The 24,940-nt window shown below is 32.3% G+C and overlaps 4 protein-coding genes and 2 pseudogenes across 4 annotated transcripts; 5 read left to right on the top strand and 1 right to left on the bottom strand.

Annotated features, from left to right (window-relative positions):
* The first annotated feature begins 1,507 nt into the window (after positions 1 to 1,507).
* LOC131177642 (uncharacterized) lies at positions 1,508 to 6,225 on the top strand. Its single transcript, XM_058142696.1, has 8 exons — positions 1,508 to 1,625; positions 2,175 to 2,269; positions 2,407 to 2,486; positions 2,578 to 2,633; positions 2,751 to 2,863; positions 3,571 to 3,632; positions 3,815 to 3,980; positions 6,079 to 6,225. Exons 1-8 carry the CDS (start codon positions 1,508 to 1,510, stop codon positions 6,223 to 6,225), a joined length of 837 nt encoding a protein of 278 aa, XP_057998679.1.
* Positions 6,226 to 7,094: 869 nt separating this feature from the next.
* LOC110660299 (amidase 1) lies at positions 7,095 to 11,074 on the top strand. The gene is made up of 9 exons (XM_058142695.1): positions 7,095 to 7,279; positions 7,558 to 7,710; positions 8,364 to 8,488; positions 8,572 to 8,697; positions 9,123 to 9,305; positions 9,607 to 9,754; positions 9,895 to 10,063; positions 10,523 to 10,657; positions 10,756 to 11,074. The coding sequence occupies exons 1-9, from the start codon at positions 7,170 to 7,172 to the stop codon at positions 10,897 to 10,899; spliced, it is 1,293 nt and encodes a 430-aa protein (XP_057998678.1). The 5' UTR covers positions 7,095 to 7,169; the 3' UTR covers positions 10,900 to 11,074.
* A 1,260-nt stretch (positions 11,075 to 12,334) lies between these two features.
* On the top strand, positions 12,335 to 16,472 carry LOC110660269 (mevalonate kinase). Its single transcript, XM_021818513.2, has 5 exons — positions 12,335 to 12,679; positions 14,459 to 14,702; positions 14,785 to 15,038; positions 15,282 to 15,695; positions 16,025 to 16,472. The coding sequence occupies exons 1-5, from the start codon at positions 12,550 to 12,552 to the stop codon at positions 16,141 to 16,143; spliced, it is 1,161 nt and encodes a 386-aa protein (XP_021674205.2). The 5' UTR covers positions 12,335 to 12,549; the 3' UTR covers positions 16,144 to 16,472.
* A 635-nt stretch (positions 16,473 to 17,107) lies between these two features.
* On the bottom strand, positions 17,108 to 19,258 carry LOC110662013 (glucose and ribitol dehydrogenase-like; annotated as a pseudogene).
* Positions 19,259 to 21,573: 2,315 nt separating this feature from the next.
* On the top strand, positions 21,574 to 22,321 carry LOC110661995 (uncharacterized GPI-anchored protein At5g19250-like). Its single transcript, XM_021820866.2, has one exon. It carries the CDS (start codon positions 21,628 to 21,630, stop codon positions 22,183 to 22,185), a length of 558 nt encoding a protein of 185 aa, XP_021676558.2. The 5' UTR covers positions 21,574 to 21,627; the 3' UTR covers positions 22,186 to 22,321.
* Positions 22,322 to 23,586: 1,265 nt separating this feature from the next.
* LOC110661986 (uncharacterized GPI-anchored protein At3g06035-like) lies at positions 23,587 to 24,346 on the top strand (annotated as a pseudogene).
* Positions 24,347 to 24,940: the final 594 nt, after the last annotated feature.

The raw sequence follows: 24,940 nt of genomic DNA, 5'->3' as shown, positions 1-24,940 counted from the left end.
AACTATATGAATACATATTTATAAGTGATACATGGGCATGCTTGAACATATAATAATATCGAAATTACAATTAAAATTAATATTTTACTCATAGACTTAACCGAAGTCACTGTGGCTGCTGGACGGAGGAGGAAGGCTGTCCCGGGCTCCCTGACAATTTCATTGCAATTATTTAATATATTTGACTCAATACATGTTTAGAAAAGACCAAAGACACCATAAGTTGTGCTGAAAATCTGGCAGAGTCTCCCCTATACCTATAACCTACCCAACTTGCAAAATGGTTCAAATAACACTTCTAAACTCAACCCATATCTCATCATCATTATATGGCCTCTCCTGGGCCCTCCAAATCAAGCAATAATCACAATATCAGACAACTCAATTATAAGACTTTAAAACTAATATTTTTCAAAAACTATCCAAACTAACTTTAAAAATTCTATAAACCTGCCCTACGGTCCTTAACAATATTATAAGGCTATTGCAATAGGAATCGTAATTTTCTTATCATTCACGAATATTTTATAAATTTTATTCTAACCCAGTATAAGGCAAAAATTGAGTAATGTAGAGTTCGAGTTTACCTATACCAAATCTGACAACTGGAACGCGTCCAAAACGTCTGAAAATGATGGGGTAGCCTATAATCTTGACCCGGTTCTGAAATGGTTCCAGCAGCTTATCTGCTCAGCTCGAAATTACAGATCCGGACGATGATCAAATTTCCACAAAATGAAAGTGTAAACGCGAAGTCTACAATACTAAGATTAGAATAAAAAATATATATATATAAAATAATTATTTAAAAATTAGGGATGTTACAAGATGATATATTAAAAAAAGATTAAATAAAATTTTTTATTTTAATTATACTTCTTTCATTTTATGAAGATATGCTTACTTTTTATTTTTAGATGAATTAAGCTATTACAATTAACATAATTAAAATAATAAATTTTGTTTTACTTAGAAAAATTTTGTGAAATTTTTTTTAATATATTCTTTACTTACATTATTCTATTAAAAATTAAATAACTCATAGTTTTAAATTATTGTTCAAATTAATGAATTTTACTTTTTCAATGTATATCAAATAAAAATATATTAGTAAGTTATTAAATAAATTATTATTTATAAAAATTTATAATTTGAAATAAATAAATAAATAAAGTAAAGCTATATTTTTGCGAGATGGATGAATTTTCATGCAACAAAGTTTTTTTTTTAAACAACATGAAGTTCATCTGACATAATTTTTTTTAAACTATGTAGAATTTATTTGGCATATTTCGATTCCAGGTTCTACTTTCTCAATTCTCTACTCTAAGTCTTTTTTTTTAAATAATAATAAAATTATGATTGAAATTGTAAAATGTTAAAAGAAATGTTTATATTTATGAAAAATATTTACATTTAATTAAATTTTATTTTATAATAATTTCCATGGATGGTTGAAGTCAATATTGGAGTGGGAAGGAGAAATCTAGCGAGTTCAAGAAAAACAATGGACCAAGATGAAGCTAAAAGCAATGAGAACCACTCTTCCTCTTCGCGGGACTCCAATCCATGCCCCATCTGCTTCGGTCCTTTCCTTCAAGAATCCTATCTTGATTCCTGTTTTTGTACGTTGTCTTGATTTTCTCTCAAAAATCGTACCTTTTCTTTTTATTTTTCTTTCTTCTTAACAATTCATATGTCTATTATTGACCAAATTCCTTGTTTGGTATTTGTATGAGAGCTCTCTTCTTGTGCTTTTTGTTGTTTAACCTCCACTTGATTTCTGGTGTTCATTTCGGTTAGTAGTGATTAGGCGCTTAAGAATTGTTAAGGATTATATGAAAAGAAAGCAATTCAAAACCTTTATGATAGTAATTGTGCATTACGAATCAATACAAAATGTGGGTATTTGAGCAATTTTACTATAATTCTGTATAAGCCTCATTTGAGCTTGTATTGGCAAAGCTTTTCAGATACCAGTGTTTCCATGAGTGCTTATGTGTGCATGCTTATATATATATATATATATATATTTTTTTTTTTTTTTTCTTTTTTTTTTTTTGTGATGTTTGGGTTGGGGGGGCAGGGCGCGGGGCGGGTGGAGGGTGGGAGAGGGTTGGGGAATGATACAAGATGATGGTGGGTCATTTGTTCCTCTCATTCCTGTATTGCAGATAAATTTTGTTACAGTTGCATTTTGCATTGGACTAAAGTAGTTGCTGGCAAGCATTCTCATGCGCCTTGTTCTGTAAAATGTCCTTTGTGCAAGGTTTGCTTTATTCCACTTATGTTTCACTTTAGCTTCACATAACAATGCAGGCCTTTTGCTTTACCTTATTAATTACAGGAATGATGTCTTTGTGTAAAATTTGTTGTTAATGGCGGTATTGTTTGGCTATTCTGCAGACAGAAAACCTTTCAATAATTTATGGATATGATGGAAGTTCATTCCAAAGGCAGTATATAAATGACAATTTTGAGCTTAGGTACCTCTTTCTATATTCTTGTTTTCCCTTCCAACCCTTCACTATATTAAAATTGGTTTTTTACTTAGTTTACTTCCCTTTTTTTTTCCAGTTCTTTCTTTTCAAAAGCTCATAAGTATAGATTAAAATGCTATTATATTGAACCAGGTTCTCTACTACTTCCCATTTTATTCTTGTTTTGTTAAACAGATATTTGTTTTTTAATGCTATTTCCCAACAAATCAATACCTATGTATGTTATTCAGTAAATTTGTGTTCAGTCAGGTATCTTGATCAATATAGTTAACACATTGCGATATTGGAAGTCCCGTAAGTATCTTCAACCAAATCGGTGGCTGCAAAGTTGGTTGAGAAGAGAAATTCAGGCTCTTTTGCAGGTCCATCTGTTAATTGAGATTTTTCTATGCTTTGACCTTTACTTGTTACAAAATACAAACATGGACATCCCACTGAATTTTTGTGCTCTAACATATGAGATTATATTATTAAATTAAGATACTCTATTCATTAGAACAGATAAATGCCATTAATAAAGTTGCATTGCTAGTAAATTGGAGATCTTACCAAAATTAATAACTTGTATAACTAAGCTGGCATTAGTGGATGACTACATAACCGTGTGAAAAACTATTCAAACCATATAATTTTTAGTCATATGGAGCTACACATAGCATCAATTATGTTGGATCAACTATGTCTTTTCCTACTTTACTCCGTTGAATTCATATCAGTTTTCTATTTTTTTTTTAATGTCAGAGTTTGAAAGGCATTATTCTCTTCCAACTATTTCATGTGCTACTTTGGCACTAGTTCAAACTTTGTGGATGTGGATAAATATTTAAAGTTTTGGTTTTGTGTATTTTTTGTTGTATACAGGAAATAGAAGAATGTTTATGGCTTTATGCATATAATAGTAATGCTGTTTACAAAAAGCCTTGCACTGTTTTTGTTTTGGATTTTCCTTTTCTTTTTCTTTTTTTTTTTTGTTGATAATTTGGGATGTTAATTTAATGTATATAGCTTTCTTCTAGCTTTGGTTGGCTATCATTGACTAACTTTCATCTTCTGACATGCCTGCTTGCAGGAAGAGGATGTTGAAATTATTGTACACCATATACTTGGCGTGGTTGATTCATTCTTGAGAAGGTGTTTTCTTTACTTATCCCACCTTTTGTTTATTCATGTGCAAGTTAATGATGAAAATGAACTCTAGATTGTAACAATTGGATTCCTCATTCTTTAAGTTCTTTTGATGACTACTAAAGTTTGGCGCATAACTCTAATTATTTTACATCTCTTTTTCAAAAGCTTGTTTTCCTTTTTGCCAGGGGTGATCAATCTCATCCAATGAGAACACCTGAAACAAAACAAGGAGAGTTCAAGAATCTAGTCTCTGATGCAGCAAGACCTTTTCTAGCAGCAAGAACAGAACGATTCGTGAATGAGATGGAATTGTTTCTTGCTTCAGGTTTCAACATTGAAGTCTATGATGAAGTATATGAAGGAACGGAAGCGTGAAAAACACAAGTTTATACCATTGAATTCAAAAATTTTCACCTAGGGTCACATGCACCATGCAAGATTTATTTTTATCTATTTGATTTCAATGATAAACAACATATTAAAACTCTTTTAATATGTTTTTGGATCTGTATTTGCCATTTAAGATTTTAAAATTAATCAGATTAATTTTAGAACCCTAGATTAAATCAAGAATGATTACACTAACCTCTTGATGTACTGCAGCGTGTCTGCGCCTTTGAGATTCGTCTTCAGGATACCAGATGTTGTCCCTCTAGCTTGTCCACACCAAGAACACCTATGGCAGCACTTGAACAGCTTCTAAAACTTTTTCTATTAATTAGAAATTCAAGTTCTGCCTTTTAAGAGATTAGAGATGTAAACAGGACACTAGAAACAATTTCTAGCGTTCTTAATTCAAGAGATTGATGGCTAATCTCTTTGAATTGATGAGAGATGAAGAAGAATAGATGAAAAGCCTCAAAGTGGCGTGACAAAGGAGAGGAGTGGCTGCTGGTTATTTTTTCTTTTCACAACCACACTTAAATAGCTAGGTTAACACATTAAACCCTTGCCACATGTCACCCTTTGATTAGCTCTAGGTTTAAGTGACCCAATCACATTGTGCCAAGTGTCAAACTTATATTTAATCTTGATTTTAATCATCTTACATGATTAAAAAACATTTTGCAAGCTTATGTGTAATCCCAGGTGTCACCATCTCATGGTGCCACGTGTCACACTATGAAATGACCAAAATGCCCCTGTGTCTTAATTTTGAGTTCTTAACCCAACATAATTATTTTTCTTCTTCTAATTAATTTATATCAAATATAAATTAATTAATTAATCTCTATTAATTAATTTCTCATTAATTAAATTCATATTTAAACACTTTAAATATAAATTTAATTTATACTACACATCCAATAATCTAGATTTGATTTCAAGTCATGCTAGGGACTTTGCAATTTAATTGCAAATCAAACCTATTTCATTAATCAATTAAACTCTTTAATTAATTAATTAAATCATATTTAAATAGGTGATAACTTGTGTATGTGTGTGACTTACTAGGCTCATCACTAATTGGCAATGAGAAATGATATCAACTCTTAATATCATCAGAACTCTTTCTTACCATAAATGATTTCTCTAAATCATTTTATGCACCTCATAGACCATAGTTAACACCTAGCATAGCATACCATGGCCACCCAATTAGTAATAAGGTTTACCTTAAATGAACCTATAATCATATGTTACCATGCACTAGAATCTCTCTGTTACAAAATCCCAACTCAAGCTGGAGTCATAGTTTATGTCAAACTCCATTTGCTATGAATATTATGTTCTCTTTTAATTCCAGTTCTTGATTAAAAAGATTTTCTAATCAGAAACTCTTTTTTGAATAAATCTATCTGTCCTGGCCAGGAACTTGAAACATCAAGAACAATTAAATGAACATAGGATTTTATCTCTATTTACTTAGAGGAACAGATTCTATCTTGATCAACACCTACCTCCATATATAACTAGTAGGAGCCAACACATGCCCATATATCCATAAATAGTACAAGTATGAAAGCAGTATCAAACTCAAACTACCTATATACAAGATAACTGTGCTATCTCAGGTCTAAAAATTATATGCACTGATATGATTTATGACAAAACATTGACAAGAGTAAACTCCATGTGTTTATCATAAGTGTCACTGGTTCGGCCTACTTATCATTTATAAGTGCCTATCATGTTTGTTATATGGCATGAGACTCACCATTCCATCTTATTTATATCTCATATAAATAACTTGGGAACAAACATGAATACAATCTTTCTGGATAAGTCATGTCCTTATTATGAAGTATCCTCGATTGTGAACCTATTTATGATACTTTGTGCTAGAAATATTGTCACTCAAATCCTTAACAACTTAAGAATAATATTTCTAACAAAATATCAATGGACCTTTTCTATTACGCATAAATATATTATGTAAACGGAAAAGTGGAAATGCCTTTTATTAATAAAAATATGTACAAGATACATACTAAATGATATGCTCAAGGGCACACTACTAACAGTATACATGCAGCAGTTGGGTTGGAACACTCCTAGATTGACCGGTGAGGCTACAGATGTAGAACATAGTGAACGCACACTAATAGTCCCATACTTGTATATCTTTGATGACGATTCTGATGAAACTGATTGAGGCTGCAGAAGGGGAACCTTGTGAATGCACACCCACCTGGAATCTCGTATTTCTGTCTTTAATGACGACTCTGATGAAGCTGATTAAAAGTTTCACTCCCAAATGTAGAACAGCAAAGTTTGAATTATTCTTGATTAAAAAATATACATTTAATTATCAATGAGCTTTAACTCACTGGTACTATAGTTGTCTCTAATTATAAGGTATTGAGTTTGAGTTCTAATCAAAATTTAATGAGCTAAAAAAGAAATCTTTAGCTAGTCTAATTTGATAACATGATTCTAATTTCGATCAATTTAATTAATAGTACCAATAGCGAATGTAGTAGTAAAGATAAACGATGAATTGACTTTTTTTTTAATTACTTAACTCTTCCTAAATTTAATTAGTTTACCTTTTTTTTTTAATAATAAATGCATTTCTACGTAATGGAAAGTTAATTAAGACTCTTTTGATTAAAAAAAATCTTGATCAAAGAGAAATTTTTTATATGTTGACTTAAATTTTTTCTTTTTAATGATACATGATTTTTGTAAATAGAAATTCAATTGACATTCTTTTTATTTTTTAAAAAATTAATTGTAAAAAAGTTTTTTATATATTAATTCAATTTTTTTTTCTAAATACGAATAGAGAAAATCTCAACGGTCATCTTCCAACTTGTCTACAGCAGTTTAAGAGATTTGATATAAAGGGTATTTCTGTCATTTCATGTTATTTTTCTTTCCAATAAGGAGTAACACTGATTAAGGAATGGATAAATAGAACGGAAATATTGAAATTGCCCTCGTTGCCCTCCAGAAAGCCAGCTAAAGCAGCCAAATCGGATGGCTAAAAAGGTCATCAGTGTACAGTTTTCTGATTTATGGAGCCAATATCCTTTTTCTTTTTAAGAACGTTGGGACTTGGGGCTGAGGACGCAATCACACTGAGCAGTGGCAAACATGGCAAGAAGCTCGGATTATGGAGCTTTCATGGAGAAATTCGTGCTCAAACCGAGTTCTTCATCTCATGAACTTCCCTTAAATGGTCTTATCTTTGCGGTTAAAGATATGTCAGTCTCTTCAATTCAATTATTTTTCTTGGTTTCTTTTTCATTTCCCTTAATATTTGTCTCTTATTTTATAGTGAATTCATGAATATTTTCAATTACGATGCTCGTTTTCATGCCTGTTTTGATCTCATCTGCCAGTTCTTGATGATACTGGATTTGGTTCGAATTGGAATTGGAATAAAAATTTTGCTTACCTTTTTATTTATTTATTTTTTCAATCTGCATCTTATTGTGTTTTAATGTTTAATTTACCTTTGTGGGTTGAACTTTTGGATTAGTTTCGATGTGGATGGATTTGTGACTGGGTTTGGCAATCCGGATTGGGCAAGGACCCATTTAGCTGCGACATCTACTGCTCCGGCTGTTTTGGCTATCTTGAGAGGAGGAGCCACATGTGTTGGTAAAACTGTCATGGATGAAATGGCATATAGGTGAGAATGTGAAACAGGTCCTGTTCTTTTTTAATTTTAATTTTAATTTTTATTGATTTTCTTCTAACCTTTTGGAACTCGAGATCTCATAAATGTAGGCACCATTGTTACTAAGCTAAAGCTCATTGGTAAACAAGTGTTGTTCTTAAATACCCAGAGGCAGAGGGTTTATTTATATATATATTTTTTTAATTGTGAACCATTTCTCAGATAAATTGAATAAGAGCAGTAAGTAAAGAATAAAGTTTTTCATGAGACCTTAAAGTTCTTTCATTTGTTAGCTATTGTCTTACTTGTGATTAAACAAATGTCATGAACTAGAATCAGTTTGTGCCCTTGTTTTTAGTTCTTTTATTATTTGTTGTGCTAAGATTCTGCATGCAATAACTTCTGTAAATGAGCATGTGAAGTGATGACATCTCTTTCTGAGTGATTCTTGAATCAAAATTGCATTGCAAGCCCGTGAAAATGTTGAATATATATAAATGGTATGACATTAGTTTAATTTGGTGTCAAATCTGATCTGCCATTTAAATTCTAATGATTCCTCGTACATTTTTTCAAGGTGGTTCATCTTTTGCATGACAAAACCTCCCTGAACATTCACATCATACTTGTTTCTTATATAACTGAATAATTGTGTGTTGGGGCAGTATAAATGGCGAAAATAAACATTATGGCACACCTACAAATCCTTGTGCTCCAGATCGTGTACCTGGAGGATCTTCCAGTGGGTCTGCTGTTGCAGTAGGTGCAAAGCTTGTAGACTTCTCCTTAGGTGAATCTTCCACTCTAGATTGATTTTTCATATACCTTGGTTCATAATAACCCAATCAAAGTAAAAGATTATTTTTGCTGCAGGAACTGACACTGGAGGAAGTGTAAGAGTTCCAGCATCATATTGCAGTATTTTGGGGTTTCGACCTTCACATGATGCTGTTTCTACTGCTGGAGTTATTCCCATGGCACAGAGTTTTGATACTGTGGGTAAGGAACCAGCATTGTTATGGTTTCATTTTGAATGAATTTATTGGACCAAATAAAACAACTGGTGGTCAAATTATTGTGTGGGTTTCTGACATTAGAATGTTTCACCAAAAATATTATTTCTTTGTATCTTTATTCATTCTACATTCACGTTCAAAACAGCATTTGAAACTTCTGAATTATGGGTGGACAGGACATTTGAGTATTTTTATAGATCATTGAGTCTGAAATTTTTATGTATTCCCTGATCAATAACATCATTTCTTCAATATTCACAACAATGCACCAACAAGCTACTAATCTCTGTTACTTTATTTAATGATATTGGGACAGTTTGTCTGTTCAATTTCTTTGTTCTACCAATCATAATTCTCTTGAGTGTTTAACTTGGTGATTCATTCTTTTGACATCAAGTCTTCATCCAGGATGGTTTGCTAGGGATCCAGTGATTTTGAATCGAGTTGGTCGCATTCTACTTCAATTGCCTGATGTGGATCTGGTTAGACCAAGGCAGATATTTATTGCAGAAGACTGTTTTCAGCTTTCAAGCATTCCGAATAATCGAGTTAGTCAAGTTCTTGTTAAATCAGTGGAGAAGTTATTTGGGGGTCAGTTTTCTTTTATCTTTCAAGTTCTAAGGCAGGAATTTAGAAACTGCATCCTGATTCCATAGTATATGAAGGATACTTTTATTCTTTGTAATGGACTGAATGGGAAATAGTAGCATCAAGATAAATATGGTAGTTGGTTGGACATTTCTCAGTTGGAACATACAAAAGGAAGATGCAACTGGGCTTGACGGAAATGTGTCCTAATACTGTTTCATTCCTTTTGATGTCCTATCCTAATGCATTATCGCATCTGCATCAGTTTGTTCATATGTATCGCTTCTTACATTTGATATTGCAGGTGATGTTGTCAAGCATTTAATCCTTGGGGACTATGTTGAGGACAAAGTTCCAAGTTTGAGTCGTTTTATGAGTAAAGAAATCAAAAAGCAAGACTATAATATAGCGTCCTTGGCAGCCCTCTCAAGTGCCATGCGTTTGCTTCAAAGGTGTAAAACATTTCCTAATTTTTTTCTGAATTGATTTATCTATCAACCTGAATGATAATTATCATATTCATTATGGTTGTGCCAGATGGGAGAATGTATCTGCTAGATCTGATTGGATTTATTTTCTATTTGAAGCGTAGGTATGAATTCAAGAATAACCATGGTGAATGGGTTAATACCGTCAAACCTGATTTGGGTCCAGGAATATCAGAACGAGTGTGGGAAGCTGTTCAAACAATAGGAGAAAACATTGATATTTGTTACTCTGTGAAGGCAGAAATAATTGCCGCCCTTACAACTCTTCTTGAGGTACTGTCTCTTGCGGCTGCTCCACAACCCAAAAATTCTTCATCAAAAGAATAAGGTCTTAAGCTTATGTTTAGGTTACAAAAATTATGCTTGTGGAAGTTGATTAATCTTCTATATCTGGATTTTGCATTGCTTTTGATGTGATAAATAAAACCTGCCCATAAGGGCTTAGGCAGTTAAGACACTTGAAGCATAACACTTGTGCAAAGAAGAAAATAGTTTTTATTTGCGGATTGATATATATATATATGCTAACGTGAACTTTGCTCAAACCAATTTCAATTCAGAATGGGATTAATAAGGTTTTAGTTGTGTAGGATCAGTGTCGAATGGGCTCTCTGTTTCAAGTATAAAAATCTATAAACCTGCTAAGTAAAATGCAGGCAGAACATCTGTGTCATACTTGCTTTATTCATTATTTTTAATGTGCTTGTCTAGTATCTAACAATATAAGCGCAGGATTTTGGTATCCTGGCTATCCCTACAGTACCAGGACCTCCACCAAAACTAAACACAGATCCAACTACACTGGAAATTTTTCGTGCCAAGGCTTTTAGCTTGCTCTCCATTGCTGGAGTATCAGGATTCTGCCAGGTTCTCTCTTGCTCTTTAATGTGAAAAAAAAATAATTCCTTGGATTTTATAAAACTTGAGCATTACTTTATTTCTGTGAATATCATATCGAACTACAGGTGAGCATACCGCTAGGCATGTATGATGATCTACCTGTCGCTATTTCATTATTGGCGAAACATGGTTCAGATGGTTTCCTGCTCCATGTTGTTGAAACTCTTTATGACGCTCTCCAAGAACAGATTGCAATTTCAGAAAGATAGCTTGCTGAATCCAGAGGTCCTCCTCATCTTGCCTCGAAAAAATGGACAGAGATTCAATCTCAGTTAACTCTTTCATGCCACTTAACATTTTCTGTTCAACAAAAACTACTGATGTGTAATTTCAACTTACCATACTTTCTCTTATTGCGTTAATTGACTAAACAATGCAGAACCATACTCTCTCTCTCTCTCTCTCTCTCTCTCTCTCACCCCATCCTGTGAGTAGTGGAATGAAAACATAGGCAATGAGAGGTACACTGGTTGGTGGGAAATTGAAAGTGGGGTGGGCCCAAAACTTGCTTTTGTCAACGATTTTGGTTGGTAATTAAAGATAATTAGTTAAAAGGTACCAGATTTTGGTTTTATTTATGGGTTCTTGAGGTTTGACCTCATTAAAATTTAAGCTAATGGGATTAGATTAGACCCACATTTAAAGGAGAAACTATATAGTGTATTTTGATTATTTCATGTAAGAGTATAATATCAAATGATAAATTAATTATGAATTAATACTTAAATAATTGTAATTATTTTTTTTTAAATAATTGATGTAGTGTATAATTTTCTCATCCAAAGACCAGGATTACGGATTCCAATGCCCATTGGTCATTGTCCTCAGACATTTGTGAAGCACCGTCCAATCATAAGTTCACAAGCACCATACATCTCTCCTTTTCAATGGGTAAAATTTATTTCCCGTTTTCTGCTAAAAAAAGTTTATTTCACATTTTAAAAAATAAATTTAATTATGTAATTTAACTGAATTAATGTTAATTTGCATTATAAATTAATGTGTATTTCACATTTTTTAGTATAAAGTATATATTAATTAATAATATATATTTAAATAATTAGGTCACATTATATATATATATATATATATATATATATATGAAGGGAATTATATAGCTCACCATTTAATGCACAATTTCTTTTAAATAATTTATTTCTCAAAATATGATAAAATAACAAATTAGTATTTCTATTTTAGAAAAAAAATTAATTTTTGAGATATTTTTATTAACAGAAGAGTTATTTTATTAAAATTTATTATTAATTAACTATAAATTAAACAGTCAACTTAAATTAAAAAATAAAATTTTTATAAATATGAAAATTATATAAACAAAATTATTGAAAAAATATTATGAATTAAATTATTGTGATTTTTAATTCACAAATATTAAATTTTAATAGAATAAATATTATACTAATAATAATATATTTTAAAAAGTAATTTATTATTTTAAAAATAAAATTATAAATTATAACTTTTATCATATATCCAAAAATAATTTGTAAGTTCTCTTTGAAAATAGCACTTACCTACAGTAAGAAAGTGTACCCTCCACAGTCCAAGTTTAATAATAGATCCCGAAGCCGCACTCTTTGACAAGCCACGCGCCACCAAGACAGAGACTGCGCGTGGTGATCTTCCGCTTGCTTGTAGTGTGAAAAACAACAGAAAAGAGAATCTGTTTATTTCGGTTCGATTTTCTGATTGCTCCGCCAAAGCTGAGTGTTCATTTCTTCCCAATCATGAGTTTCTCAATTAACGGATCCGTAAATATCAGAGAGCACTGAACTTCCTGACTTCAATAACCCGAAGATCTCTCGAGGAAATTGGGATTTTCAGAGCTGCTGAAAACAATGGAAGTTAAAGCAAGAGCTCCAGGGAAAATCATTCTCTCCGGTGAACACGCAGTGGTGCACGGATCCACTGCAGTCGCTGCATCCATTAATCTCTACACCTATGTCACCCTTTCTTTTGCTACTGCTGGTAAATTAATGCATATACGCTCTTTTAATGGCTTCTCATTTTTATTTTCTTGGTTGGTCGTGGTTGTTGACATTTTGGTTCTGACAAATTGAATATGTATATATGTGAAGGTTTTTTCAGCTTATTTTGAGTTGGGATTGTTTGCAATGTTGATTGAAAGATACCCTTTTGAGATTATGTGAATGTGTATCGTACTAAGCATATTTTACTTTCATTGTGTTCTAAATGCGCAAAGGCCAAGTTTTTTTTTTTTTTTTTGGGTTGTTTTGTCTAGGGATTGTTGAAATGTTGACTGGATAATACCCTTTTGAGTTATTTGCGGTGTAGAAACCTTTGAGGTCAAGTGAAGTTGTCTTTCATTTTCTGCAGGATTATTGATCGGAATTTGTCTATTTTTTGGAGCTAAATTTGTAGTCATGGGTTTTATTCAGATAGAGTTTCTTTGAGTTTTTCTTTAAATATGATCAACGAGGAAAAAAATCTGATAAGCCCTGTTCTTTTCCCTTGTTTGCAATGTTTTCTGTTGTACTGGGATTGGTTTGGTTCAATTGTTGTTATTGGACTACAAATTTGCAAACGGTAATTATTTTCATGTGGCTGGGTTTGGGTTATCTGAAACTAAAGATCTAAAGGGACCACTGAGAATTTTTAATTGGTGATAATTGGTTGGAGAGGATAGTTCTAAACTTCTAATTCTGATCTAACACCATAATAGCCAGTTTTATCCATAAATTGGTCAAGTTATAAGCTTTTCATCAATTATGGTGTTCTTTCCGGTGTTTCCATTGTCTCCTATTATTTTAATTCAGAACTGTTTTGAGGGCGAGAATTTTATTTTCACTTAAGAAAAAAGAAAAAGCTTTCAATTGAATTTTGTTTTGTTAGATGCAAGTATGCTTTTTTATCATCAAGCGTTAACTTTGAATGACAAATTGCAAGACCACTATTTAGGCTTCCTTTTCATATTTTAATACTTTTGAATGATAATGATTCAGTGCGTTCATTTGCAAGCTGATGGATTTGGCATTCTGCTGAAGTAATCAAATCCAGCAGTTCAATCTATCATTTGCACATGCAAACCAGTTCACTGGCTTACATCTTACTGGTTCCCCATATATAGCTAGGCATTTAGAATTGCAAAATAAATAAATAAATAAAGAAGCGGCAGCCATCATTAATCTTTTTTAAGAACAGGAATTCAAACTGGTAATACTGTTTTATTTTCTATATTTATATAGTTCATTTTAGATAGTTGTTCATAAAAAATAGTTGTTCATAAAAATGCATCGAAGTTATAGGTGATTTTTAATGTGAGAGACATGTTTAATGGCATTATTGTAATAACTCATATGTCTCTAGCATTCTCATCATGTAATACTTGTCCAGTCTGCAAGACTTTTAGGTCAATTTAAAAACTGTAATTGTCACTTAACCAACTTAAGTTCTTGTCAGCATTGTAATGACTGCTAATGCTAAGTGTAATAAAATATTTTCCTATCTTAATGGTTTGTGATCAAATAATGATCTGTAACATTTGGATTTCAAATGTTTATGAAAAACTTTTAGCAATGTGTGCAATCCAATATATTTTCTCATCTACCTGTAAAAGTAAATTAAAATTCGGATTCATCATATCTAACATTGTTGGATTTTCCTTGTTTTCATCATAATTCAACAGTAGTCTCTTCCTCTTTTTGTTTTGCCTTTTTTTATTTAAGTTGATGAACTGATTGTTAAACATATATAGTGGATTTTTTATGGACCTTTCTTTTACCATAGAGAATGATGATTCACTGAAACTTCAGCTCAAGGATCTGGCACTAGAATTTTCATGGCCAATTGGTAGAATCAGAGAGGCATTATCTAACTTAGGTGCTCCTTCCTCTTCAACACGCACCTCTTGCTCGATGGAATCAATTAAGACAATTTCAGCTTTGGTTGAAGAAGAAAATATGCCAGAGGCAAAAATTGCACTCACTTCTGGAGTGTCAGCCTTTTTATGGTTATATACTTCTATTCAAGGGTATGCATGTAGTATTGCATTTTATTGTTGGCTATTTTTCTTTCCTACTTGGTTTTCCTAATTCGGTTCTTTTTTGTGTCAGATTTAAGCCTGCCACCGTAGTTGTCACTTCTGATCTTCCACTGGGTTCAGGCCTAGGATCATCTGCTGCATTTTGTGTTGCCCTCTCAGCTGCTCTGCTTGCTTTCTCAGACTCTGTAAATGTGGACACAAAGCACCTAGGGTGGTCAATATTTGGAGAGTCTGACCTTGAATTATTAAACAAATGGGCTCTCGAAGGTGAAAAGATAATTCATGGAAAGCCATCTGGAATAGACAACACTGTCAGCGCATATGGTATGTAAACTTGGTTAGGTATACAGACAGATTTTTCATGTCAATGTACTCCACCTGCTTTATCTCTGCATCATAACGACTGGTTCTTGCAGTTGGGCATTGATTGAAACAAAATGTAATGTGCATTGTGCTAAAATACTAAGAACATAATCCAAAAAATTCACTGCCTGACAAATTCTAGCTCCTATTATTGGAATATTTTCTCCTGATTTATATAGTAATTTCTTTTGGTCTTCCTAATAGGCAACATGATCAAGTTCAAGTCTGGTAATCTGACTCGCATCAAGTCCAACATGCCGCTCAAAATGCTCGTCACTAACACAAGAGTTGGGAGGAACACAAAAGCACTGGTTGCTGGTGTTTCAGAGAGAACCTTACGGCACCCTAATGCCATGAGTTTTGTTTTTAATGCCATTGATTCTATCAGTAATGAGCTGGCTAACATCATTCAGTCACCTGCTCCAGATGATGTGTCCATAACTGAGAAGGAAGAGAAGCTAGAAGAGTTAATGGAAATGAATCAAGGCTTGCTTCAATGCATGGGGGTCAGCCATGCTTCTATAGAAACTGTTCTTCGGACAACATTGAAATACAAGTTAGCTTCCAAGCTGACTGGAGCAGGGGGTGGGGGGTGCGTGCTGACACTGTTACCAACCCGTATCCATTGTGGCTATTTTTTCCTCCTAATTTCTTTGCACTATACCTATTTAAGTTCTGTTATAGATAAATTCCCTTTATTTTTTTTCTCTTTCTTCTGTGATCATTGCCTTGACTATATCACTTAGATGCATTAATTTATTCTCTTAATGTGTATTTTCATTTGCCTTGCCTTGCTTTATTTTCAAGTTAAATTCATTCTCTCATATTTTTCTAAGTGATATCATGAGTTTTTTTTTTTTTTTTTTCTTTTGGGTACATACAGTCAGGGATATATATATCTTTCTACTTCATGTTCTTATATATGTTCCCTTGACCACACAAATTAGTGCTATCAGGAACAGTTGTTGACAAAGCAATTGCTGAATTGGAGTCATGCGGATTTCAATGTTTGATTGCTGGAATCGGTGGGAATGGTGTTGAGTTTTGCTTTGGTGGTTCATCCTGATTATACCAGGGCACCAATAAATTATAAGATCTTACATCACTAGTGTCAATTCTCAAATAATAAGATAACAAGGTATGGTGTGGTAAAGCTGATTTATTCATCAGACATCATCTGTACGTTATTTTGTTGTTGTTTTTCTTCCTCGTTTTAGTTTGAGTCATGTTCAAACTTTCTTTGAAGTTTCTGGGGTATTTATCTTCATTCTTTTCAGCATTTATGAGGACTACAATAATGTGTAGAAAATCTGGACATTTGTTGCTATTACTCTTTCTATGGGTGTCCTCTTTGATGTTCTAATGAGTTCTCCTAATGAATCTGGTTTAAGCTTATTCTTGGGATAAGATGGGAAGATCTTGATTAGTTATAATGATCACAATCATTAGATATGCCAAATTATAGTGGGACTCCTTTGTCTGTACGCTATCATAATTAGTTTTAATTATATTTTATCTTAATTAATAATCAGAACAAAACCATAAATTATTTTCCCATTACAAAGTTATATTTTGGGGATCAAGTCAATTTGATCTGTTACGTAAGGCTTTCTCTTTCTTCCAAGTTTTCTCAAGTTCTTCCGCCAGAGTATTTAAGGAATAATGAGCTTGGAGGATGTCCCAAGGTCGCAGTTTTAACAGGAAACAGATTTTTCTCATAATAATGTGCAATTTTATTAGTATCCTTTGGCTTAGGTCTCTCGTCTCTTTGATTCTGACAAATGAACCTTATCTAACTGTGATCAACCAACAAATAACCAGTTGACTTTGAATCTTCTACTTAGCCAATCAATAATGCCCACGTTCAAGATGAGGTAAACACAGGATCAGGTCATTTTTACATTGATCAGACGGAAAAGATTGCACTGTCCTGATCAGGTAATTACAGAGGATCAAGTGATTTATTATCCTAATACAGGAAGAAAATTGTTCAGCCCTTGAACTATAAAAAAACAAATCTTATATTTCGTTTATGATTCCATATGAACGACATTTCCATCACTTGAAACAGCCACACCTGAACTGTGTAACAAAGAGAAAACGAACACAGACAAGTTCACTAGCTTCACGCAAAAAGAGCTCAAGGCCTACAGAGAGAGTTATTGATTTTTGCATCTTCTTCAAAGGACAAAAAGTTCACTTAATTTCTTGACAGGTACCCATTAACCATTGATGATGACGCCTCCTGCAAAAACCAAAAATCTCAGTCATACGTGTAAGTTCATATATATATATATATATATATATATATATAGCAGATTCTGTAAACTAGAAAGGGAAAGAAATTCAGTTGTGCGTTACGAAAATGTGTAAATTATAAAAAAATAAAATAAATATATAAAAAATTAATATTTACGTAATTCACCTTTTTAACATAAGACTACATTTACGGGTATGTCATCTTCCACTATCATCAATAAATAAATTATCATTACAAGCTCATAGCTATACTATTCATCAACCCAATTACACCTAAGAGAATAGTAAATATATTAGTTAGTCCCTCTCAATCTCCTATAGACATAATCCAATATATTTACTATTATAATATTACACCACAAAGGTGTCTTTCAACTCTATGGGCAAGTGCTTCTCATCAATGGGCAGAGTCAAATTTTCAGCAATTGACAAGGCCCCTCTCTATAATGAGCAACAGTCTCGTTCCATGAGCTGAAAGCCACTCTCTTCAATGGTCAAAACCAAATAATATTTTTTATCATTTTTCTATTTATAGTGTTAATTCTTTCAATCCATGAGTCCCACTAAATTTAAGAATAATACTAAAATAAGAGTTTTACTTTATAGAAAATATTCTTCTATCCAGTGAGAAATATTTCTCCTACTCAAATTAGAAAAAAAATCTCTTTTCAAATTTCATTAGGATTTTGAGTCATAATTCTAACATCACTGTTAGGGTAAAGTAACTTGGCTGGCCAGCTCTTTTCATTGGCACACTTTTCCCAAAGTTAGCTACCTCTTCATCGTTGAATTAGGACGGTATCAATGGAGTCCAGATGGGTCCAGGAGCAACACCATTGACTCTTATTCCTCTGCTCACAAGCTGAAGCGAAAGTGCTCTTGTGAATGCTACTATTGCCCTTTTTGTTGATGTGTAGTCGATCAGCGTAGGATGTCCCCTATATGCATTAATCGACGTCGTGTTGATTATAGAGCTGCCCTCTTTCATGTGCTTCAGACACTGGCTGCCACCACCATCACCACCACATCAGAGAGATAAATGGATAGCTAATTTATAATTTTTAATAAGTAAATTCTTTACAAATTTCAGAATATACCTAGTCATGAAAAAGTAGGAGAAGAAATTGGTTCTAAACACTCTCTCAAGCCTCTCCTCATCAATTTCCTCCAGGGAGTTAGATTTATATTGTTCGGCTGCATTGTTAACCAGAATATCAATCCGGCCATAGGCATTTACCACCTCATCAACCACTTTCTTGCAATTCTCATCGAACCCAAGATCTGCAGGTATCGCCATAGGATCCTTGGCATCTGCAGTCTTATCCTTCTTCAGTATCTGGAGTGTATCTTGAGCATCCTTGTCTTCTTGAGACTTCGCATAAGTGAAAACCACTGTTGCACCTTCAAGTGCAAAGCTATAGCACACGGCTCGTCCTATTCCAGAGTCACCACCAGTTACCACTGCAACCTTTCCCTACAAATTAAAGCAAATATTAACCAATGTACTCACCAGTGATATCCAAATTAAACCATCTCTGAAGCAAATATACGTGAATGGGGAGGGATTAACCGAAGCTTATTGGAGGGTTTGTAATCGGGGCTAACATACTGAGGAAGAGGGTCCATGACATGCTCTTTCCCTGGCTGCTTGTCTTGCTTTTGAGGAGGAAATTTCTGATCACCGGAAGCCATTCTCACAAACGCCGCAGAAGTTGGTCTCTGAAAGACCAGAAATATTGCCGCAAACTGAGTTTTCCGGTGAGTTCTTCCGGTAAGTTCTAAGATGGGTTTGGATTGAAGGCGGGGAAGAAAAGGCCCTGGATAATCTAAGGATGATAATGCGAAAGAAATACCGGAGTGAGGAGAAACTGAAGCTGTGAAGAGGCAAATTTATAGTGAGTTAAAATTATGAAACGTAGGACTACGGGACATGACGAGAGAGCACATGTCATGTGCAGCGAAAACAGTGATCACTTCGGTGGAAACGGACAGTTTTGTTGAGAGGGAAACCATATGTAAGCTGGCGAGCTTCTCGCTTCCTCTGGTGTCTTCAAACTTTCTCATGTAAATTTATTAAAATTTTAAATTTATATTATTTGTATTTATTAATTAAATATTTTAATATAAATTAAAGTGAGTTTATATTTATTTACATTTTAAATTCATATAAAATTATCTTTAAAAATTTTGTCTAAAATTTATGTTTTAAATTTGTCATATTAATAAGAGAAAATATATTTTTATGATAGTTGAAAGAGAAATTTTAAATTTAATATGTACATAAATTTATTTGAAAATATTTTATTACAAAAATTATTACTAATTAATATAGTTATATGTGTATACTTTCTTTTAAACATTTAACTTAATTTAAATTTAATTAAAATTTTATATTTTAAATGAATATTATATTCATGAGCTAAAATTCATTTGATAATAATTTATGTAATTAATAATGCTGTGAAGTGTTACCTTCTCTCATTTTAAATATATAAAAAAAATTAATTAGCCAGTTAATTTGAAGATTTAATCTAATCTTGAAGGAATATGTCCACCCTTGATTTGAGCTAATGAACCAAGCTCATGAGCCCCCAATTCTTTATGTCCCAATTCTTTAGGTTTATGTCCCTAAGCTTTTGTTGGGCTATAATTTATAAAAAAGCATAAGTATAATACGTAATCGCTTAATTTTATTATTTTTTTATAAAATTATTAAATTTTAATTTTTTTTTATAAAATTTATTATATTTTAATTTTTTATAAAATTTATTATAACATAAATTAAAAATTTTTAAATTAATATGCTAATATATTAAATATTTTATAAATAAAATTATCTAATCAGTAATAAATAATAAAAAAAAAGAAGATTTAACCTTAAAAGATGATCAAATGTGTTTATATATTTTATTTTTTAAAAAAAATTAATAAAATAAAATAATTTTATTTATAAAATAATTAACCTGTCAAACAGGTTAACATTATCCAAATGTGACATTAATGTTAGCCACACTAGAGATGGTCTAATGTTACTGTTTTCGTACCCAAATTGGATAGAAAAATATTGCCAGTTAGCCAAATACATAAATGATTCCAAGTTTGCCGAAGCTAGAATGGTGGTCGTTTTGAGCACTAACGGGGCATTTTTTATGACGAGAAGGAGAGAGACAGGAAGATTCAATTATGAGTAGCGATTAAGGACTAACTTGTAATAATATTATACTATTATACTTATAAAAAATTATTTTCTTTATTAGAGTGCGTACAAATTTTAATAAATAGTATTTTTATTGGAGTATTATAACAAATTATACTACAGTAATTGTTATTAGGTCATTATTATTTAACATTAATAATAATAAAAAAATTATCTCAAAATAAAATTACCTTAAAATTCAATGGATTTTAATTTGTCTATAAATAGAGAGAAAGACACAGAGATAGAAATATTGTTAGCATATAAAAAAATATATCAAATATTATTAGATAGAGATATTATTATATAATATTTATATAGCATGAATAATAAAAAATTAACTATAAATATATTTATTTACCTTTTGTTTCTTCTATAATAAAAAAGAAATAAGTAAATAAATGTTTACTAAATTTTCTATAAAAGTTGATCTATAGCAAAATTTTAGAGGGAAAGTAGAGTATAGTTGAATTTTTTTATTTTTTTTCTTAAGCTGGCTGATGGGTTGCTGAGGGATGTGAGGGCGGTATAAATAGTGGATCAAGACGCAACTATTATTCGCATCTACCTGCACAACGAGACCCCTCCATCACTGGTCTGACGCCTCACGGGTTCTGACGCAACACGCGAGACAAGGAGCTGACAAGCAGCTGAGCGCTACCTTTGGTGGCGACAAGCTGTAACGCCCAGCTGCCGCATCTGACGACGTAGCAGCTAGACGCTACCATGAGTAGCACTCAACTGCCCACACTTCTTTTCTTTTTTTTTTGCGTTTTTTCACTTTTGTAAAATGAGACTCTTTTTCGCCAAACGAGAGAATATGTACTGTTGACAGCAACTAAACTCTACTATAGGTAGCACCCAGCTGCAACTATCATTTTAATTTCTTTTTTTTTTTACATTTCAATCTAAAAGAAAGTTTATTATTATAAATCAGTCCTCCACATCATCAAAAATGCCTTCTCTTGGTAAATATTTTTTTCCCCGCCCATTTTGGTAATTTAGTTTTTAAATTGCATATAATTTCCCCGTATTCTCTTTTATCTTTCCTTTTTCTTGGGTTCTCATTATTTTTACTGTGAAACAGAGAAAGCTATGCGTATGGTGGCCTTCATATCATTGCATTTTGCAGGTGAGGAAGACATTGTTCTTCAAGGCCTAAACAGTTACAGAACATCATCAGGCCTGCCAGCCTTCACAAATAATGAAAAGGCGTCGTGCCTTGCTGATAAAATTGCCGAAAGAGTACAAGAGCACCAACCATGTTCTGCAAGTGCCAACTCTATTCAGTTAGCAAACTACCCAGACCTACTACAATACTGCGGCATTAACGTTGCCCACATTAGTGATGGTGCAGTTTTGCCTGTTTGCGTGCCCAATTTGGTTCCAACTCTTGTGCTTGCCGGTTATACACAAACCCAGTATGCCAATTACATCAATGACTTGAAGTTCACTGGAGCAGGAATTGCCTCTGAGGACGATTGGATGGTTGTGATTTTGAGCACAAGCACTCCGGAGGGAAGCTTCGCAGCAGGAGGCCATAGTTTGATTTCCACCACCGGAGGGCATTTTGCAGGAGCTAATAGTTTGGTTTCCAAGGTTGATTTTGGTTATTGCTTGGTTTCTTTCTTGCTGGGTATGCTTGTTAATTAATGCTCAAGTGCCTTTGGCCTGGTTGTAATTATATATGCATTATAAGCAAATTAATGGATTTAATGATCGACTCGAAGAGATTGTAAATAATTAATATCATTCGATTAATAGTATTTATTGAATGCTTTCGGTTATATAGCAGTGAGTCCCATCATAAGCACCCTATATTTTATCTATATATTAAAAAGGAAAATTCAACTATTCATAAATTTCATATATTTATCTATTAATACTTTTATTATGACAATGAAACTTTTTGCATGATTTTCAAATTTTTATAAATATATCTTTATTATTTTTAATTTTCATTTTAAATAAGAATAATACTTTTTTGTAAATTAATATATATTAAATCATAATTTAATATAATATTATTAAAATAATATTTATTAATAATAAAAAGAAAAAAAAAAACTAGAGCGTAAAATCTTCTGACTAGTAAAGAGCACTATCTTTCTGTCAACTTGTTGGAAATCATTATATTTTTATAGTAATTATTGTGATATGATATGTTTTTTATATATATGATTTAATTATTTTGTTTAATTGAAAAGTATAAAATTTTGTTATTTTTGAAAATATAATTTTTATAATAAAAGAAAATTATCTTTTTGAATTTTAAAATTTTTCTGTGACTAATTAAGATGATAACTACATAATATACTTTTAGCGACCTAAAATTTCATTTGCGCGCATACCACTGTCACTACGCAAATGAAGATTATATATATATATATATATTCACCTATAAAATAATAAATTTTTACATTTATATGAATATGTATATATTATTTTTTAATGTATTGAATATAATTTATAATTTGTTAAATAAAATTAATTTCACAGATACTAATTAGCTTGACATTTGAAATTTATAGCAACGCTAACATCAAATAAGCAAGTGCCACTAAAGTAATTTTTATTTTACGAAAACAGCAACAATGCACATTACCATTAGTTTGAGACTAATAATTAGATAAATCAGAAGTATTAAAAAAATAAATTTTTATATAAAAATATTTTTTTTTAATATAAAAAATAAATTTTACGTGATTATGAGAATTATGAAAAATAGTATATGTTATATTAATAATTCTCTTACTTTGAGTTTCCATTGAAGTATATAATCAAAGTCTTATCACAACAGAAAATGCAATCCTATTAAGCACTAGAAAAAAAATTAAATATTCAAGACTTTAACTTTGATATTATATTAATCATAAAAACATTAAATTAATAAAATATTTAGACCTTCTAATTATAATGCCAAATGAGCACGAAACAAGATGCACCGAAACTTGCATGGGTGCCACGTGCAGATCGAACCAGTTTATTGTTGGAATGTGTTATAAACACAAAATAGGCACCTAAAAAATATTGTCAGATATGTCAGCTATAGCTATGGCCTCTCTGAAACTCTTCAGGCTCCTCCTCTTTGTTCTGCTTCATGCAATATTCTTGCTTTCTTCGCATGTTCTCTCTTATGGTACGTACTTGAATTACTCTCACTTTTGAAAATTTCTTCACCTGTGCTCTCTGAGTTCTAGAGACGAGACTATTCCAATATCATTGAGCTTTTTCTTGTTGGGGTTTTTATTTAATTTGTGTATTGCAACAGACAAGGACGAAGACAATGTTCTTTAAGGTCTAAACAGTTACAGAACATCCTTGCGGCTACCGGCACTGACCAAGAATGAAAACGCAGGATGTCTCGTAGACAAAGTAGCTAATAAACTAGAGAACCAACCATGTAATGGAAGTTTCGAAGCCACCTCTATTCAAATAGACAATTACTTTGAGCTACTATCAAAGTGTGACATTGACATTAATAACACTAGAGATCGTGTCGTTTTGCCTGTTTGCGTGCGCAAAGTTCCAAAGCTGGTGATCACCAATTATACACGCACCCAGTATGCAAAGTACTTAAATGACTTGAGGTTTACAGGGGCAGGTCTTGGGTCAGAGGATGATTGGATGGTGGTTGTTTTGAGCACCGACACCACAGGGGGCAACATCGTCGCCGGAGCGATCAGTAATATGTCTAAGGTTGGTTTCGGTCTTTGTTTGGTTTCTGTGTTAGTTGGGACACTTGTTTATGTACGTATACTACTGTATTAATTGAAGTGGTTCGATCTTTTGTAATAGGCTTTATCAGCTTCAATATTTCTACATCCTCTTTTCTCTCTTATTTCTCTGCTGTAATGAGATGGTGGATTACCCATGAAATGCCCATTTCATGGTTGGTTTGATAAATCTTTTTAAGGTGAGGGTGAAGCGAGGTGGCCAGAGCAAATTTATAAATTAATTAATTAATTAATTAATTGTGGTGATCATTTAGTGATAGCAAGAGTGAGTTTGCTTTGAGATTAGAGAAAAAATTAAAGGAGTAAAATTTAATATTTAATTGGATTTATAATTTCTGAAAGTAATTCATTATTATTAAGATTCTCATTATCATTAAGATGGATGCATTTAATCTATTAGATTAAATATTTGTTCCAATAAATATGTATATTAATTAAAATGTATATATAAGACGTAAAAATTTTAATTTAATGGTAAACAACACTCATTCTCGAGCTCTTACGCACATTATAAATATTAAAGTAGTGGTCACAGCATTGACGCGGAAGGCATGACTTAAAAGGGTGAGTTTGGGTTCGGTTTGGCCGATGGGAGTCATTAATTGTGCTCGAGCTCTCTCATCATCAGCCATAGGCCGGGTCCAGGCCAACGCAGATGCAGCCTTTTTTTT

This window comes from Hevea brasiliensis, unplaced genomic scaffold (genome assembly GCF_030052815.1).
Source record: "Hevea brasiliensis isolate MT/VB/25A 57/8 unplaced genomic scaffold, ASM3005281v1 Scaf7, whole genome shotgun sequence".
Lineage (NCBI taxonomy): Eukaryota > Viridiplantae > Streptophyta > Magnoliopsida > Malpighiales > Euphorbiaceae > Hevea > Hevea brasiliensis.
Note: the sequence above shows the minus strand (reverse complement) of the source record. Positions and strands in the feature narration are given on the sequence as shown.

Bases quoted from the DNA above. Each gene is read 5' to 3' on its own strand.
- LOC131177642 (XM_058142696.1), top strand. From the start codon at position 1,508: ATGGACCAAGATGAAGCTAAAAGCAATGAGAACCACTCTTCCTCTTCG. The intron at 1,626-2,174 runs GTACGTTGTCTT...CCTGTATTGCAG, and splicing joins CTATCTTGATTCCTGTTTTT to ATAAATTTTGTTACAGTTGC. The intron at 2,634-2,750 runs GTTCTCTACTAC...GTGTTCAGTCAG, and splicing joins ATGCTATTATATTGAACCAG to GTATCTTGATCAATATAGTT.
- LOC110660299 (XM_058142695.1), top strand. From the start codon at position 7,170: ATGGCAAGAAGCTCGGATTATGGAGCTTTCATGGAGAAATTCGTGCTC. The intron at 7,711-8,363 runs GTGAGAATGTGA...GTGTTGGGGCAG, and splicing joins ATGGATGAAATGGCATATAG to TATAAATGGCGAAAATAAAC. The intron at 9,755-9,894 runs GTGTAAAACATT...TTTGAAGCGTAG, and splicing joins GCCATGCGTTTGCTTCAAAG to GTATGAATTCAAGAATAACC.
- LOC110660269 (XM_021818513.2), top strand. From the start codon at position 12,550: ATGGAAGTTAAAGCAAGAGCTCCAGGGAAAATCATTCTCTCCGGTGAA. The intron at 14,703-14,784 runs GTATGCATGTAG...TTTTTGTGTCAG, and splicing joins TTATATACTTCTATTCAAGG to ATTTAAGCCTGCCACCGTAG. The intron at 15,696-16,024 runs GTATCCATTGTG...CACACAAATTAG, and splicing joins GCTGACACTGTTACCAACCC to TGCTATCAGGAACAGTTGTT.
- LOC110661995 (XM_021820866.2), top strand. From the start codon at position 21,628: ATGCGTATGGTGGCCTTCATATCATTGCATTTTGCAGGTGAGGAAGAC.